Raw genomic sequence first — 19362 nt, forward strand, 5'->3', positions numbered from 1 at the left:
TCCTTTCAAATATTTTTAAAAATGAAGTTGAAAACTTTAAAATTTTAATTAATTTTTAATTAATTTTTAAATTACTTTTTTTAAAAACATCACATCTTATCAAATTTTCACTTTAACCACATGAAACAATGTACAATGTATATGATAATGTAATTTAAAGATGTCAGTTTAATTTTGCAAGTTGTTTATGTTACAACTATTGCCATTGCCCTCTCCATTGATGCCTCCTTGTCGTGGGGGAGAGGCTTGCGCACCCTAATGATGTTGTGAGCTATGCTGGCAGTGGTATAATAGCCACCGGCAGGGCCTCCCATGCCAGACAGGTCACAAACGAAGGGTCTGACCAAGAGCGCCAAAGGGCAGGATGGGCTCTCTAGCCTTATGGCAACCATCCTAGGAGAAGGAAAACTCTAATCGCAAACCCGGCAGATGGTGCTCGTCTAACCCTGTAAGGTCAACCATCTAAGAGAAGGAAACTCTAATCAAACCTATGACCTGAGGACCTCGCTGCTACCATCCATGCTTGTCAAGGCCTCAGCAGTCGAACTTCTGGTTTAAAGGGTGAGGCCAGTTCTGTGCATGCTGCGCTCCACCAGAAAAATCCATTGCACAGGCTCGAAGGATATCTCTGAAAAAGCCCTGTAGCGACCTGGATGACAGAATTGGGAGCGTACTTATAAAATTTGCAGATGACACCAAATTAGGAGGAATAGCTAATACCCCAGAGGACAGGATCAAGTTTCAAAATGACCTGAATAGACTAGAAAGCTGGGCCAAAGCTAACAAAATGAAATTCAACACGGAGAAATGTAAGGTATTGCACTTAGGGCGGAAAAATAAAATGCACAGATATAGGATGGGTGACACCTGGCTGAATGAAACTACGTGTGAAAGGGATCTAGGAGTCCAAGTAGATCACAAGTTGAACATGAGTCAACAGTGTGATGCGGCAGCTAAAAAGGCCAATGCTATTTTAGGCTGCATCAATAGAAGTATAGTGTCTAGATCAAGAGAAGTAATAGTACCACTGTATTCTGCTTTGGTCAGGCCCCACCTAGAATATTGTGTCCAGTTCTGGGCGCCACAATTCAGAAATGACATTGAGAAACTGGAGCGTGTCCAAAGGAGGGCGACAAAAATGGTGAAGGGTCTGGAAACCATGCCCTATGAGGAACGACTTAGGGAGCTGGGGATGTTTAGCTTTGTATCTTTTAGATAATTCCATGTAAATTACATGAATGACCACCCAATTCATGAGTATGGAGATTTCAACATGTGATCAGGAGTTATCTTAGGAGTGGGCAACTGTGACTGTCCAGTTTTTTCTTGCCAATATTTCCCATTAGCCCTACTCTGTTTTGGCAATAATGATGGGTTATGACAATTACTGCTTCAAAACACCTGGAGGATCATGCACTCTCTGCCACCTGGTTCAAAATTGTAATTAGCTATGTAACAACCTTGCAGTCATTATATGTCTGTTCCCTAGAGAATGGGAAAAGTTACCTTTTGAACTTTAAGGGTCCCTATGACTGGTTGAAACAGTGAGAGTTTCAGGCTGGCTGATCCACACCTCTCTCTCTCTCTCTCTCTCTCTCTGTGTGTGTGTGTGTGTGTGTGTGTTTTAAATCACTGGTTTATTTGGTGTCATTTATTCTGTACCTTTCAAAATACAGTCAGTTTTGTCTGTCTTGAACAATTTTAAACTATTTGGAGAAGCAAAATAAATACGATTTAAATAAATAGCTTTATACTGTGTCAGGCTTTTAATTTTGTCACACACACACACACACACACACACACCCCTCCTTCTTATCTCTTTCCAGCTTTTGGAGAACAGTGCCAAAATCTCCACAAAAAACCAACCCCCTTTCCGTCATGTCTAAAAACCTGTTATGCACGTGTGTCTGCATATGCTATTATTCATCCCTATAAGATAAAATTCAGGCCAGCTGGACAGCTGTAGTAATTTGTCAGTGGGCAGTGACACTGTGCTTCTTTTGGGGCTTACAAGTTCTGCAATTCCAGTTGACAGCCATGTCGACAGGTACTCATCACCCAGGTATCTAGTAAACCCAGGGTATTTAAGAAAGAATGAGCATGGCTCACTCTCCCCTTTTTGTTGCTCAAATAGGTATATGCCAGTGCTCTTCAGCATAGCTATCCTGCAGAGAGCATTTTCGTAAAACAGCAGGCAACATGTGTTTTGAGTGGTGTATGAAATACACTGGGTACAAACTGCTTGTTTTGGCTGTACTCTGTATTGTGACAAACATTTTGCTTTATTTCCCCAATGGCGAAACGTCACATAGCCATCTTGGCAATTACGTGGGCTGCCTTCATGGCATTATAGGAGGAGGCATTTTGGTGAGTAGCCAATCATTTCCTTTTCTTTTTCTACTCTTAGAATGGATGTTGTTAGTTTCCTTTCCCTGCATGATCTGAGTGTGGTGGCAGCAACAGCATCTCTCTCTGTGTGTGTTTCTGCAGGCATGGCAGAATAAATTATGGACCAATGGTTCTGAATCAGAGGAATTCTAGTCCAGAAAACATCCAAATTGCCTTGAATTCTGTTATGATTTCCCACATTGATCAAGGTGGCTACCTTTGGGAAGGGTCCATTCTTTCACCAACTGTGCAGGATCCTTTGCTCCATAGACATGCTCAATTGCCAGCAACAAAAGGAAAATGCAATAAAATGTTGTTGCGTATTCCCACTTCTTTAGAGAAATACTTTTGATCAGGACTCCAGACAACCTAGAACAGGAGCCTTGTGGTGTGTGTGTGTGTGTGTGTGTGTGTGTAGTGGTGGTGGTGGTGGTGGTGGTAGAAATTCAGCAGTCTTACTCCTCTATGTGTAAGCCTTTCCAGCCATGCTATGTAAATTTAGAGAGGCACCAGCCTCAAGCCTGAGTATTTCATGATTATATAGCAGAGGACATGCAGTCTAGAATATGAAACAACAACAACCCACCATACATTTCCCCCTTTTCTAGGATACTTACAAATTACCTCTTTTCTACCATTGCTTGTCTTCTTGAGTGGGGCAGCATGAATTTGGTTGATTTCATTTTTTTATTATATTGTTATGCTGCTATTAAAAATAGCATTCAGAGTGGCTAACGTATAATAATTTAAAACAAAAGAACATAACAGCAGCAATAATAGTAGTAGCATCAAAAGAATTTTAAAAGGCCAAATTGAAAAAAATGCACCTTCCTGCCTTTCCCAAAAGAAGGATCTAGAATCCAGAGGTGATTTCCATTAGTTTAAAAGAAAGTGAAAGCTTTCATGTCCACCTGAAAAGAAGTCAGTTGGCCATCCACCACACTAGGAATAAAACACCATCTTAAGTTTTATAATTCCTACTGTATGATAACCAGGGCCCCTTTCACACCACACAAGTATAGTGTTATGATTCCACTTTAACTGCTATGGTTCCATCCTCTGAAATGCTGGGGCTCATAATTTGGTGAGGCACTAGAGCTTTATGACTGAGAACACAATTATAGAGCTATGATTCCACTTTAACTGCCATGGTTCCATCCTATGGAATCCTGGGATTTACAATTTAGGGAGAGGTATTTAAAATGTAAATCCCAGGGTTCCATAGGATGGAACCATGGCAGTTAAAGTGGAATCGTAGCTCTATAATTGTGTAGCATGAAAAGGTCCCAGATATGCAGAGAAGGGTAATGCTGAGTATGGGTATACTGACAGATCTCCCAGTGATGTGAAATAAATCCTCAAGGTCTTCTCCAATTCTTAATAGTTTAATGATGGGCTCAGCCAATGTGGACTGTCATTCTATAACAAAAAGTGTAGTAGGACTGTTAGCCCAATTCTAACACTCAAATCAATAACTGGGATCAGACACCTTCAGTTCTGAATTGTATGTATGGCTCTGGTTCATGGATTTTGAAGCTGTGGTTCAAAACAAAATCAATCCCTCAGGTTTAGAGTGGAGAAACTGAAACAGATGGTGGCTCCCAGTTGTGATGTTGGGTTGCAGTGACCTGCAGCAACCTGATTATAAATTTTATTTGTATCTTCCCACCACTCCTGATTGAATCAAAGCAGGATCACAGCAGAGTTTAAAAATACAATTACAGCATTGCAATATTATTACCACACAAATTAAAACCCAAGATTAAAAACATAAAATCAACAAATGTGGGGTCAGATGCTCTTGTACCATACAGAACAGCCTGTAATGCATAGATGTTCAGGTGGGTATGTACATCGAAAGAGCTCTGTCTTAGCCGCCTTCCTGCTAAGATGTCCAAGAGCACTAACAGGGTCGCACTTCCCCTGTCTGTGCCCAGATGGAGGGCATAGACTAAGGCGACCATGACTGTCTCCACTCTGTATCCCACCCTAAATCTGGATTGAAATGGGTCCAGATAATTGGTTTCATCCAAGACAGCTTGGAATTGGAAGGCCACTGTTCTCTTGATCACCTTGCCCAAGAATAGTAATAGGGAGACCGATCTATAGTTGTTTCTCTCCAGGGGATCTAGGGAGGGTTTTTTAAAAAGTGATTTAACCACTGCCAATTTTAGCTGAGATGGAAATTTGCCCTCCCTAAAGGATGCATTAATTATGGATTGCAATAGTGCAATCATAGCATTCCCTCCCTGGGTGGTCAGCCAAGATGGGCAAGGATCGAGAGCACACATTGTCTTCCTTACATTTCCAAGGAGCTTATCCACTTCATCAGTACTTACAAACTCAAGGTGATCCAGTCTAACATGATCCATGGAGTCTCTGGACACCTCTCTTATTGTTTCTGTTATAATGCTGGCATCGAGATTAGCCGTTATCCGAGAGATTTTGACCTCCTTAATCTTGCTTTTGGAAATAAACATGAACAATATTATTTGACTTTTCTTCTATGAAAAACAAAGTAGTATATATAACATTTCCATGCATTAACCAAACTCCAAACTTACTTGGCATTGGTGGATATGTTGCATCATAAGCCTGCCAGAAGAGATTTGACAGAGGAATACGCTGTCTGAATTTAAAACAGCATTGAAGACCAGTCTCTTCCACCAGGCTTATCCAGATGATTTTTAAATTGTGAATTTAGCTGATGAATTTTAAATGTGGATTGTTTCAAAATGTGTTATGTCTTATTTGATCTTTTAAACTGTTTCGTCTTTTAATTAAAGTGTTTTAATTGATGTTGTGCATTGTTGATTTGTATTTCCTCACCTTGATTCATGGGGAGTTTGCCCTTCCTTTCTTTTGAGGCTGAAAGCATGTGACATGCCCAGCGGATTCTTATGGCCAACCAGGGAATTGAAACATGGTCTCTCAGTGTCCTAGTCCTATACTAGAACCTCAGTAAAGGGGTTTCTTAGTGTCTCTGCTATATACTAGATGTTGGTATTGTTACACCACATAACAGGCTATATAGGAGTCCAGTGGTCAATTGTTACTGAAGAGGCACACAGGAACAGCAACAACTAATGATTTTTTAATAATTAAATTTTAGTAGCAAGTTATTGGTGAGAAATAGAGCAAGCTTATTTTTCTATTTTTCTATTTATGTGCAACAACATCAAATAGGGACTTAACAAAGGTATTGTCAATACATTAGGTTTTAAAATAATTTGTTCATATTCTCCACATATAAAGGTTTAACCTATCCATGGTGCATGCATAGGTATTAGCTTTCAGTAGGTGCTATGCCTGACATCTGTGTTGTTTGTATTTCAGATGGTTTCTGTTACATCTTTCTATCCTGCATCTCCTCTGTGCTTCTGGTTGTGGCGCATGGTGGTGTGACTTGCATGCTTTCATCTGTGGAGAAATCTGTGCACCATGCCTAATTGCCTGATTATTCAGTTAGTGATGACCACTCAGATCTTCTGATCCTCCTGTTAATCATATCCAAAATGGCATTTTACAAAATTTGTAAAAATGCTGATCTCCCTTCAATTGCTAGACTGAGTTAGAGTTAGAGCTATTGAATCAATGAGAACATAGTAAAATCAATATTTATATATGTTCCATGAATTCAATAGGTCTATACTAACTGGAACTAGTAATTGAACTTAGGAGGATTATTTAACAAGGTAAGCTGAAATAGTTTAGAATAGGATGCAGAACTAAGCTGAGCCACATAGTAGTATGATTGTAGTTACAACTAATCACAAGCCCATGTTGTGGAGATGCAATCAATTGATCAATAAGACCTGTTTCTTTTCTCCTTAAAACTTAGATTTTGATCCCAGCATTTGTGCTTATTCGATTAGAACATGAAGAATTCCGTGGATGTTGTCCCTATGAGAACCACAGGCGAAACTGTGCAGTAAGTGAATACTTCACTTCACTCATCATTTAAAGGTGAAATCCAATCAGGAACTCTAACAGATAACAATTCCATACTCTTTTCATATTGTAGCTGCTGGCTTCAGTCTTGGTTTCCTGTGTTGGAATTCTTGGTGCTGGATACTGTTTCATCATTGCAGCTCTGACTTTAGCCCATGAGCCCTACTGTTATTCCACAGACGACACCTGCTGCCATCACGTTTCTGCTGCTAATGGAGGGTATATAGCTTTTCCGTAACATACTAAACATAATGTGACTATATATGCTAACCATTTCACACTGCATGTATTTACATACATGCACTGTACACTCCATGCATCTGAGGAAGTAGACAAAGGTTCTTTCTGCATTGCAGAAATGATTCAGTTTGGCGCTGCTTAACTGTCATGGCTCAATTCTTTGGAATTATAAGTTTTGTAGTTTTGTGAGATGTTTAGCCTTCTCTGCCAGAGTGCTCTGGTATCACAAAAAACTACAAATGCCAGGATTCTATAGGATGGAGCTCTCACAGTTAAAGTGATGTCAAACTGCATTAATTCAGCAGTGTGGCAGCAGCTCTAGTCTACAAAAGCTTATACTAAAATTTCTTTCCCACACTTAGTCTCAAAGGTACTACAAGATTCCTTTTCATACACATATTCCAGACTAACATGGCTATGTCTCTGAATTCATTTTACACCGTTACATTATAGCTAGAACTCTTCTCCCTGACACTAGTTTTTCAGTCACTGTTTATGCAGTAGACCACTACTTAGTCATTAGAGTTCTCATTGCTGAAAGGTAAAAATACTTCCAAATGAAGGGGGTAAGTGGAATGGGGACATATAGGCTACGCAACCTTGTATGCTCTAGATATTTTAGTCTGCAACACCTATCTATTCCAGACAGGCTGGTCATTTGTTTGAGATTATGGGTTACATCGCAAAAGATTTGGGAGGCATTAAGGTGCCCTTGACCAATGCAAGCTAACAAGGTACCATCTGTGAATAGTCTGTTGGTGCAGGTAGCCTACAGGGAAGAATAACTATGTTATGAGGAGATCATAAACACAGAAGCTGAGCAGTGCTGGATGAAGCCAAAAACTAAAGGCATTCTGTCACACAATAACCAATCAGTTACTTATGAATGCAACAATGTCACCTTTTCCAGCAACTGATATGCAGTAGCACACTGAATCTGGTATCAGAGAAAACATTCGATCTGTTACAAATGGTAGTCACTGACAGCCCATCCTCTATGACAGTGATGGTGAAACTTTTACAGACCGAGTGCCCAAACTGCAACCCAGATCCCACTTATTTATTGCAAAGTGCCATATCCCTCTGGCTTTCTAGTAAGAAACTCTGGCAAACTCTGTGCTAGAGTGACAGCATGTGTGCCAACAGAGAGGACTCTGAGTGCCGCCTCTGGCACGCATGCCATAGGTTCACCATCACTTCTCTATGATCTTGCTCCATCCATTTTCAAACTGTCCAAATTCACCAAGTTTATGGCCATCATTTTACCTTGTGGCAATGAGTTTCCTAGTTCTACATGTACTCCTTGTTGCCACTGCCCGACCCATGTTTGTAAGGGAGTAGTGTAAGTTCAGTCTGGGTTAGGAAAAGGTAGGCACACAGTCTCAGAAAATGTATGAATAAAACAGTAAGAAAGGCTTTCAAACATGTCCAGCAGTTTGTTGGTGTCTGCATGATGTGTGCCGGCTCCACCCTTGCCCCATGGCTACAAGTGAATATTTATCATTGGTCTCAACAGGTACCAGTGTGATAACTCTGGCTCGTGTCAATGCCAAGAGCCAAGACATGTTGTTCAGTGGAACATTGCCTTTTCCTCCATCTTGCTTATTTTGAGTGGAATTGAATTAATTCTCTGCACCATTCAAATAATCCAAGGCTGTCTTGGAGGTGCATGGGCCGTGTGTCATGGTTGTGACAAACAGGTAAGTGAATTTAAATGTTTCTATAAAAAGTATTCTTGAGGTTGTTTAATGTCACAACAAAACTGTCCATGATGCTTCATAAACTGACTCAGTGAGCCAAACATGGCTTTTATGTCTGTGTCATTTGGAAGCTCATGTTTAGACAGCACATATAAAGTTTGTTCATTTCTGTATTTATTAGTTGCTTTTTTTTTATTTGCTTAACTGCACAAAACTGCATAGAATAAGCATTAAAATCCAACAGAACAGACACCCCAAAGAAGCTGACAAAAGCTACTAGATGATTTTGGGTAGAACTTGGAAAAGTTACTTCTTTGCACTATAACTCCACAAATCCCCAGCCAGTACGGCCACTCTTTGGGGGTTTCAGATTTTATCCACATGGGAGAACCACCAAAATAAGAGTTGCAGCTCAGCTCTGAATCATATACTTTAAAAAACACTCTCCTTGATTTAAGTATGATCGACAAGTGTTCAGAAACTTTCCAAGGCTGAATTGAATTCACTTTTGCATATTGATTTCAGTGGCGTTAAGTATGTGCCAACCTGAATTGTGATTTTTGATTTCTACTTTATAACTGCTTGCTTACTTTTTGCCCTAATATTGCATACTAATATGTGGCATTTGCTTGTTCATAGCAAATGTGTTTGTATATGTATATGAAGAAGATGAGGAGAAATTAATTCACAAGAAGTAACTTCTTCTTTACTTTTCAAATGATCTCATCACCTGGGATTTTAGCTGCAATGCTTAGCCTTAACAACTTTCTGGTCTGGCAGAATCATTTTTCTACTAGACAGTTCACTTTCAACCTTTAGACCTAGGCCTCTACTACAATAGGTCTTGGGAAATTTTTTGCCTTTCGAACATTCTGAAGGCCACATGGATTGCCAAAAATGCCCACTCAAAAGTGTGTGTGTGTGGGGAGAGTGGGCAGAAGCCCACTTCTAGCATTGAGAAACAGGTATTTTTGATGTTAAAAAAATGAAGGGCCACATTATAACCTATTTAAAAGGTGAATTGCCATTCCCAAACACTTCCAGGAGAGGCATGTCAAAGATTTATTTGGTCAGAAAAAGTGTGAACCAGGGAGACTGGATGACCTCAGGGCCAGATAGACAGCTATGAAGGCCACATGGAACCCCATGACTACATTTTGCCCATCCCAGCTTTAGACTGTTTTCTCTTTCTTAGAACCATCTGATAGTGGCATTGTTGGTCCAATACCCTGATTTGTGTTGAGCAGCACCACAGTGTTAAACAGTGGAACAAACAAACAAACAAACAAGCTTCATTTATATACCGCTTTATAACACCTAAGCGGTGTCTAAGCAGTTTACAACTGTAAGCTAATTTGCCCCCAACAATCTGGGTACTCATTTTAGCAACCTTGGAAGGATGCAAGCCTGAGTCAAGTTTGAGCCCTTTTGCTGGTCTTGAAATTGCAACCTTGTAGCTTTAAGTGAGTGGCTGCAGTACAGGCATTTAACCACTGCACCACCAGAGTTCAGGTCTGAGCACACTCTGGAAGGCTGCACCATCCTAATTTTGGCTACTCTGGCCATGTGTCATTTTTCTGGGAGAGGAATAGTGACATTATGTTACTTCTGGTTGTTTTTTGGAGTGTTTTAGGAAGGGCAAGATTCTGCCTCAAACTTTCCTCTCCCCCCACTGAATAAAACTGAATATAAACATATCTTTCTATTTGGTCTGCAGCAGTTGAAGTAAGCTAAGTACAAGGGGGGGAAGAGGGAGGAGAAGAGAGAAATTGGGACATTTTAAAAGTAGTTGAACTAGTGGGATCACAGAGAATTGCTCAGGATAGTCACTGCCAAATTAGGATGGTTTGAATGTCTGGATTCCCACCTCTGCAGTAGAAGGTGTGTTACTTATGTTGTGGATAGTCAATAATGCCATGCGAAGAATGCAGTTCTATGCATGTTTACTTGGCAGTGTGTCACATTGAATGTAGTGGTGCTTACCTTTCCAGAGGCACTTATGGGAATGGGTAAAGAAATTTTGCCAGTCACATTCTAAAGTCCGTTTTGGTAAGGTTCTCATGGGCCACATTTCAGCAGTGGCTGAGGCCAGGTATTCTTATTACTCTGGACATTTAAACAACAAGCATGTAAATCACAGTTCAATTCTAGTCATGTCTATTCAGGAGGACATCACAGTAAAACCGTGTCCTGGGTTGCAAAGTAGGACTCAAGTTTAATGCCACTGCTTTCCAAACTTTCAATCTATTATTATTATCAGTGGAAGACAGGCCTAATGGAAAATTAGGTAGGGGAAGGAGGGGAAGGAGTTCCTTGTTCCTGTTGTACAGGATTGCATTGCACAGCTGATATTAAAAGAAGATCAACAATGATGGTTCCCTCTCACATTCAATTCAATTAATCCATACTAAAATGAGTGTTTGCAAAAGTTACTTTTTGGAGTACAAGTCCTAGGATCCTCCAGTCAATATGGTCATACTAGCTGAGAATTCTGGGGGTTATAGTTTAAAAATATTTTTTTTTCTGCCAAGCTCTGTCTAAAACTGGATGTAATCATCTGCAGTTGATCTGGGAATAAACAAGAACTGAATTCACCTACTGACAGAGTACAAAAGGAGCCCTGGTGGCGCAGTGGTTAAATGCCTGTACTGCAGCCATTCACTCAAAACCACAAGGTTGCGAGTTCAAGACCAGCAAAAGGGCCCAAGCTCAACTCAGGCTTGTATCCTTCTGAGGTTGCTGAAATGAGTACTCAGACTGTTGGGGGCAAATTAGCTTACTTGCTGTTCACCGCTATGATCTTTGGAATAGCGGTATATAAATAAAACAAATTATTATTATTAATTATTAAATGAGAAAAAATATTAGACTCTGGGATATTTCTGTTCTATATTTATTAAATATCCCTTTTTTCCCTTTCTCTTTTTTCCTTCTTTTACAGAGATGCCCTTGCTAGACTACTAGGACTTGAAAACAAGTTACGGTCATCTTATGCATCACTGTAATTATGCCTGTGTTTTTGAGCTGACTTGACTAATTCAGCCAAACTCATCCTTATGACTTGTTTTATATGGTATATAACTGTTAATTATTAAGAGATCATAGTTCATATTGCATGCATTGTTCCCAAATACTATTTTTTTTAAAAAAATAGCAGAAACTGAGGAGTTTTTATATAAGTTTCTTGAACAAGATTCCCTTAAAATTTTCTTACATATGAATCAGACCTCTATATCCATGGATTCTCCATCCATGGATTCCATCATTTTCCAAATGAGTTTGAAAATATTTTTTGCAGACAATCCAAAAACAAACCTCAATTTTGCCATTTTATATAAGGGGCATCATTTTACTATGCCATTGTATATAATGGAACTTGAGTGTCCACAGATTTTGGTATCAATGGGAGGAGGATCCTGGAACCAAACCGCAGTGAATACCAAGGGGCCCCTGCACTGATTTTAACTGCTTTGTAACTCACTTCATCTTAAAAAAAAATCAATGGATATTTTACACCATAATCTTATAATCACTTATTTAAGACTATGCCCTGTTAAACTTAAATAGAACTTGCCTCTAAAGAGATGTGTAGTATTAACCTGGTAGCATATTATTATTATACAGTTTCCCATAGCTTTTCAGATAAATTTCAATGATATATTTTCATACTTAAATTGGTTTAATCCATTAAGATCTGATTTTCCTTATAGCAGCAGGAGCTGCGAGGAGCCCTCCTGAGTCAAACCAAATACCTACCTAGTCTAGTATTCTTTTCACACACTGATCACCAGATGCCCATGGGAAGCCCATAAGTGGGATAGGAGACCCTTATGTTTGTGATGGCTCAACAACTTGTATTGGATGCACACTGTCTTTGATTCTGGAGGTGATATATAACCGTCATTTGTGGTAACCATTGAAAACTTTGTTTAATACCCTTTTAATGTCATTCACATTTTTGGCTGTTACTATGTTGTATGGTAGGAAATACAACAGTTCGATTATGCACCACGTGAAAAACAACAACAGAAAAAAACAAACCCAAACACCCTTTCTTTTATCTATCCCAAATCTCCCATAATTTAACATCAAGTGATGACCCTGGTTCTGGCATTATGAGAGGGCTTTCTCCATCCATTTTCTCCACATTATACATAATTTCATACTATCATTTCTTCCTTTGCCTATTCCCAACATAAACAGCAGAAACACTGTAATGTTTCCTCATATAGGAGTTATTCCAGTCCTGTGATCATTTTAGTTTTTGAGAACAGAAGACAGAGGCAGCCTGGGTCTCAAAGGTGGTATCTTTTTGTGTACTAATGGAGTTTAAATTCTATTTCCTGGATTTTAAGGCTCTTTGGTCTCCCAGAGCCCACATGGCCAAAATGGAGGAATGGCCTCTGCCTACAGGGATATCCCTCCATACCATCTCAACTAAGAACAACAATTGTAGGCCTATGACTCTAGCATCATCATATTTTTTTCTCTCTCCTATACGATTTTTAACACTTTTGCCTGATGAAGAAGCCAGTGGAGCCTCAAACGTTTGCATCATGTATTTTGTGCATTTTAGTTGGTCCAATAAAGGTCTCACTGTTTTGTGGATTTTGGATATCATTGCACTGTGCTATATGGCCAACATGGCTACCTCTGGATATTTCTGTATTTAGGCTTGATCGCATTGGGTCCCATTCTAAGTGAATATTCATCCTTGTAGATGATAGACATATTTTTGGGAAAATGCATTTGCTTTTGGAAAGTACATATCCTAAGTGTACAGAAAAGAAACTTCTCTGGAACTTCTTTGAACACGTTCTATAAGAGAAATCTAGCAAGATAGATGGGGTGGTGGGGAAGAATGAAGAAAGCAAGAGACAGAGGAAAGAAAACTGAGTTAGTAAGGATAAGAATTGCAATAATAACCAATAAAGCAATTTCCAAGAGCTCCATGTTGTATTTCTTGTTTCTTTAGAAATCTTTCATACAGATGACTTGTTCCCAATAAAGACATTGGGCCAGCACAAGGTGTGTTGTATAAGCAATTGTGGAGTTCACAGATATCTCAAGGACAGTATGCAATACAGTTTTTACTGTGCCAACAGTTGAGCAAAAGGTTGCATATAAGACAATGTCCTGAGTTCCCATTATTGTTTAAGTTCACCTATGCCTTTAAAAACATGAGAGGGAAGGTCTGTAAAGTAGCAGCAATATCTTTGCTTGTTCATGCAGAAGGTCCCAGGTTCAATTCCCAGCATCTTCAGACAGGGTTCAGAAAGACCTGCTTTTAGCCATTGTGCACCCTCCAACATTTCACAGATTAAACCTGGGACATATGTGGCTAATTCACATCAGAGTGTTCCAAGAAGGGAAAAGTTGGCAACAACAACAACAATAATAAAGAATGGTCACACTAGGAGAGGCTGCAGCAGTTTGCTTTTGCCTGAACATACTGGTAAAGACATGATTCTGCCCCCTTCTCTCCTCTTGCTTCTTGAGTTGAGTGCAATCTACTTTTGTACTTTGAATTGTACATTTTGTACTTTGAAAATGTAAAAGCATGCACCAAGCCTCAGAGAAGCAACACCAAATATTCTTTCCCTCATTCTTGGCTTGTTGTAGCACCGCTACTCACCAGATGCTGCCCTTGGAGACACATGGCTAGCATAGCCAGGATAAGGAAAGCAGGTGTGGTGGATTCTCCCTCTCCTCCTCCTGAGCAAAAGCAACCATGTGGAGCCAGTGGGACAAAGGTGGTGGAGGCCAGGACAGAGGCACTTTAACACTCGCTACCAGCTTGGCTGATACCACCCGCAACAACTAGGACAAGGTCTCCTCAAGGCACTGGGTGTGCTGCTGCTGCAGCCTCCCTACTGGTGTCACACCTCCTGATGGGTGTAACCCAGTACAGTGTGAACCCCCTGCACCCTGTTAATGATGCCACTGGTCACATCTAGACTCATGCAACATTTCAGAAATTGATTTTCACCAATTTCCACTGAAGTTTCATCATTATTATCCAGGAGTCATAGTTGAAGTAATGTAGTGGTTTGAGTGCTGGACTATGACTATGGAGATCAGGGTTCAATTCCCCGCTCACATATAAAACTGACTGCATGATCTTGGGTAAGTCACACTCAGACTCAAAAGATGTCAATGGCAAAGCGCTTCTGAAGAAAACCCTGTGATAGGTTTGCCTTACGGTTGCCATAAGTAAATAATGCTTGGAGGCACACCACCACCACTGCCACCACCACCACCATCACAACAGTCAAAGTGCTAAAGTGCTTTAGCAATGTTAGACTAGTGAACTTTTTATTTTTGGTGGAAACAATTCTTCTTTCTCCCTCTCTTGAATCTGTGTTCTTGAAACAATAGCTGTATTTACTAACAATACAAACAAACAGCTAAGTAGCAATACATTTCAGTTTCTGAAAATACAGGATTAATTAAACTAACTTAGGAAGTAAGAATGAAAAGTCCTTGGTAATGCTGGGCCTTTCCAAGAAATACATTGGGCTGAAACCAATGTCAAATGGATCTCTAAAATAAAATAATTTTTTACAGAAACAAAACTTGGGACTTTCGTGGACAAATTTGTCATTGGGAGGGGCTCATTGATTAGTTCAAAAATAAGTAACATCAAGATCAGGTCCTCTTAATATGCAAGTTTTAGATGTTTAGGTTTCATGGTTTTGGAGCTATGGCAGAGAAAAACAAAAAAACAACAATTTCTGTTATTATAGATACATTCACCATTACTTAAAATTTCATAGATGTTTCCTCTCATGTTTAAGCCTCAGTTTAACAACTTACAATAGACCCATGATGGCTAGCCTATAGCACACAAAGCCATTTCTGAGGGCACGCGGAGAGATGGGAGGGTGGGGGAAGAGTAGGAACAGTTGGACACCTGGTGTGGGAAGGCTTGTAGGTTTGGACACTTGAGGAATTTATCAAACAAGGGGAATTGGAAGTATAATCAGATGCTAATCTAAACGCAATCATGGGGTTTAATATTATTGCATGATAGACTGCCACACGCAAATTCGGGCAATGGCATGCTATTTTCGGGCAATGGGGAGCCAGTTCAAATGCACGTAATTGCACGAAACTAGTGACTTTAGGTGAATGCGTTCTGGCCCCACTTTCTTTTCATTCGAATTTAAGAGAAATTCCTCCCATTTGATAAACTCCTTGGTCTCTAAAAGTCTTGGTCGCCATCACTACTATAGACTTTTACCTGAAACAAAGCTCCACTGGACAAAATGAGAAACAGATCATTCCATTTCCATTTCCTGTCTGTTCTATATGGATTTATTTCTATGTGGATTTTGTCCTGTCTTTCTAATAATCTACTTTTAAAAAAACAACAAATTATTATAGATGTTTTTGAATGTAATTTGTCATAAAATATGCATTTCTAGATATATATTTTTGAAAAGTTTGTTTCTAAACTATCCTAAAATGATCCTTTTGTTTTATCTGTTCCACCACTGTCTTCTTGTACTCTTCATTTGCACTGAAAGCAAAATTTGGAAGAAACAAATTAGGTTTTGACTAAGTTCTTCTGGATCCTTACTCACATGAGTGAAATTCAATGTTTCATTTATAATTGACATTATTCAAACAGCAGGGTTTTGATTAAATCTAATTTCAGTTAGCACTCCTTTCAGGAAGCAAATTAATCTAGAAATCTGGAAAATTGTTAATTTACGGTAAATTAGTGTAACTGTATTGCAACACCATATAGTTGAGTAACTGGCATTGCACTTTGCTAGATGTCTGCCAAGTACGAGTCAAGCAACAAATGAGAACAGACATTTCTCTTCTTGACATGTTTAGCTTATAATCATTTCTAGTAAAAGCCACTTTGAATGGAAACCACAGAAAAATAGCACAGAAAGCATTGTGTACTGCCCCCTGAACATGTCTTCCTTTTATAGGGCATGTCCTACATTCTTTCCAGGAAGAATTTCAAAAAGTACTCCATTTTGAGATGACAAAGAAGAACATTGAGCAATCCTACATTTGCTGTTCCCCTTCAAGAAATTTGTCTACTTGACAGTGGCTGCAGATAGTAGGATAGGATGGATCCTTGTAAGGTTCTTGGACCAGCAGCAGACAAGACTCACTTCTAGAGTCTCAGAGGGCGAAGGACAGCAAACCTGTTAGGGAGTGGGCTGCTTGAGTATGCAGTGCAAATGCTGAAAAGGTTTTTTCCTTATTTTCTGCACAATGGACAAATTAAAGGAATAATTTAAATGTAGATTCAGTCAAGAGTTTGTCACTAGTAAAGTGCAATTTTAAGCTTTTGTCTTGCTAAAGGTCCTTTAAGTATATTGCAAGCCGACAAGGCATTTTAATGAAGATAGGTTCATCAGGAAAATATGGTTGAGTACATAATAAAATACTGTGTATGTAATATAGCTGAAAATAACCCATATGAATTGAATTTATATTTATAGTAGTGCTTTTAGGTTTCATTTTGTAAAGCCCTACATTTTCCTACAATGTCCTACATTTTCATTGAATGTCCTGCATTTTGTAGTGCCTTGTCCACCTTTGCGGTTATGACATCTGGTCACCCTGCCCCTGAAGTATAAGATATATTTCACTTCCTCTGCCTTTTCAGCCTAGGAAAAATCCTACCGCAGACCTATATTTTAAAATGGTTGCTTTGATTTTTGCTTTGTGGGGTCAGCCTCCACAAGGTTACTTACTCATGTTGTGTACTCTGGCAGGCAGTGGCTTAAGTCTTTTCCGCCAAGGCCTTCTCTATTACCTCCTGCTGTTGCTGGGTACCTTCAAGTGGTTTCTGACCTATGGTGACCCTAAGACAAATGTATCATAGGATTTCCATGGACTGGATGGCCCTTGTGGTTTCTTGCCATGGAAACCAGGCCCTATGAGGAACGACTTAGGGAGCTGGGGATGTTTAGCCTGAAGAAGAGAAGGTTAAGAGGTGATATGATAGCCTTGTTTAAATATTTGAAAGGATGTCAAACTTGTTTTTTGCTGCTCCAGAGAACAGGACCCGGAACAATGGATGCAAGCTACAGGAAAAGAGATTCCACCTCAACATTAAGAGGAACTTCCTGACAGTAAGGGCTGTTCGACAGTGGAACACACTCCCTTGGAGTGTGGTGGAGTCTCCTTCTTTGGAGGTCTTTAAGCAGAGGCTGGACGGCCATCTGTCAGGGATGCTTTGATTGTGATTTCCTGCATGGCAGGGGGTTGGACTGGATGACCCTTGTTGTCTCTTCCAACTCTACGATTCTATGATTCTCTAAGATTTATTCAGAGGGTGTTTATCATTGCCTTCTTCAGAGGATGAGACAGTGTCTTGCCCAAGGCCACCCAGTAGGTTTCTATGTCTGAGCTTGGATTCAGACCTTGGCCTCCTGGAACCTGAATCTAACACTCAAATCACTACATCACGTTGGCTCCCATGAACTGCTACCGTTTCCTTTTAGTAGAAAAAGACTGCCATAGACCGCTTATCACTAAGGGACTATACAGACCGGCACTTAGTGCCGGCCAGTGCACAGGGTGAAGGCCGAGCGTCTGCATGCTCGAAGCCCTTATGCTGCTACCTGGGTGCCATTTTGACATGCGCCCTTTTAGATGGCATGCACCATGATGACACACATCTGGCGCAGCACCCAAACAGCGCAGCATGGAAAGGACGTCATAACGCAGTGCTGCGGCACTTATGATGCCTTTTCCAGGGAGCCGCTTGGGACAGCTTTTTTTCTCCCTTCAGGGAGTGGATTGGTGCCAGTGCGTGTGGTTGCTGTGGCACCAATCTGGGGCAAAAAGGGGCGGCTGCAAGCCGCCCATCCATATAACCCCTATGTGTCATTATATGCATGCTATTGATGCATGGTCTATCACTAAGAGAAATCCTGTCTCTATAAAATGTGCAAAGAGGCTTCCTAAATCATGCATAAGGTAGTATTTTTATGGTGATGGGGCATTTTGGATAATATTGGATGATATGGAAAAAAGCATGAGTAAGGCCTGGCTTTGTCTGTTCTTAGCTTCCATAGCAGTATCTGTCTTGCATCATGAGGCTAAAGTAGCAACTTACTTCTGTTCTTAGATTTCAGTTACTTACATTAATTCTGGTCCATGATGCTGAGCCAGTCTACACTAGGAACAAAAGTCTGAATGGTCCCTGGAAATGCTCCATACAATTTTTCTCCACAGGGACATCAGTGATGGTGAACCTTTTAGAGACTGAGTGTCCAAACTCCGTGGCATTCCTGCACTGGGTGTCATCTGGTGTTGGAGGGGGGACTTCTGGGAGGGCAGGAGTTCTATCTTCTGGGGGCAGGATTTCTGAAGGCAAGACTTCTACCTTCTAGAGGCAGGACTTTTGGGGAGCAGGACTTCTGGGCGGGGAAAACCCAAGGCACACTCTCTCAGCCCCTGGCTAGCAATACCAAACCCCTCTCTGATGAATCATGCCAAGAAAACTCCATGATATTTTCACCTTAGGGTTGCCATAAGTCAGAAACAACTTGAAGGCACCACACACCTAAGTCACATTCTCTCAGCCTCAAGGGATGGCAAGGGCAACCCCCCCTCTACTCCTTCCCCTGCCTTTCCGTGCTTTTAACTAGCTGTTGGAGCATTCGTGCTCCACTCCTCCCCCCACCCTCCCATGCCTTTTAACTGGCTTCCCGAAGCCAGTTAAATGCACAGAAGGGTGGGGGAAGAGGAGGAAAAGGTGCGTGTGCCCACAGAGAGAGCTCTGTGTGCCAGAGAGGGTACATGTGCCATAGGTTCACCACAACTAAGACAGATTGTCTACACTACCCAACTGTCCATATGTATTTTCCTGGGTCCACTGCCACTCTCCCCACTGCACAGACACCGAGTTTAAACAATAAGGAAGTATACTCTGGATCTGGGAAGGATGGGGCCATGTATTGTGTGGCCTTATCACCCCAGATTTTTTTTTGGGGGGGGAGGGTTTGTAATGAGTAAAGTAGTATAAACAAGGCCTCGAAGTGGCCCAAGTCTTCTATGGTGGTGGTAGTGTGATGCAATGGTTTGAACATTAGACTATAACACT

The 19362-nt window shown here is 40.5% G+C and overlaps 1 protein-coding gene across 1 annotated transcript; it reads left to right on the plus strand.

Moving 5' to 3' along the window:
• The first annotated feature begins 2199 nt into the window (after nt 1-2199).
• Nucleotides 2200-11291, plus strand: LOC149318133 (transmembrane 4 L6 family member 1-like). The gene is made up of 5 exons (XM_089507728.1): nt 2200-2367; nt 6230-6319; nt 6413-6558; nt 8096-8279; nt 11221-11291. Exons 1-5 carry the CDS (start codon nt 2200-2202, stop codon nt 11233-11235), a joined length of 603 nt encoding a protein of 200 aa, XP_089363854.1. The 3' UTR covers nt 11236-11291.
• Nucleotides 11292-19362: the final 8071 nt, after the last annotated feature.

Source organism: Sceloporus occidentalis, unplaced genomic scaffold (genome assembly GCF_023333645.1).
Source record: "Sceloporus occidentalis isolate IW3139 unplaced genomic scaffold, rSceOcc1.0.p SCAF_2, whole genome shotgun sequence".
NCBI lineage: Eukaryota > Metazoa > Chordata > Lepidosauria > Squamata > Phrynosomatidae > Sceloporus > Sceloporus occidentalis.

What these genes read in the sequence shown, in the direction of transcription:
- LOC149318133 (XM_089507728.1), top strand. Translation starts at nt 2,200, where the DNA reads ATGTGTTTTGAGTGGTGTATGAAATACACTGGGTACAAACTGCTTGTT. An exon ending in TTATAGGAGGAGGCATTTTG is followed by an intron (nt 2,368 to 6,229) that starts GTGAGTAGCCAA and finishes CTTAAAACTTAG; the next exon opens with ATTTTGATCCCAGCATTTGT. An exon ending in ACCACAGGCGAAACTGTGCA is followed by an intron (nt 6,320 to 6,412) that starts GTAAGTGAATAC and finishes TTCATATTGTAG; the next exon opens with CTGCTGGCTTCAGTCTTGGT.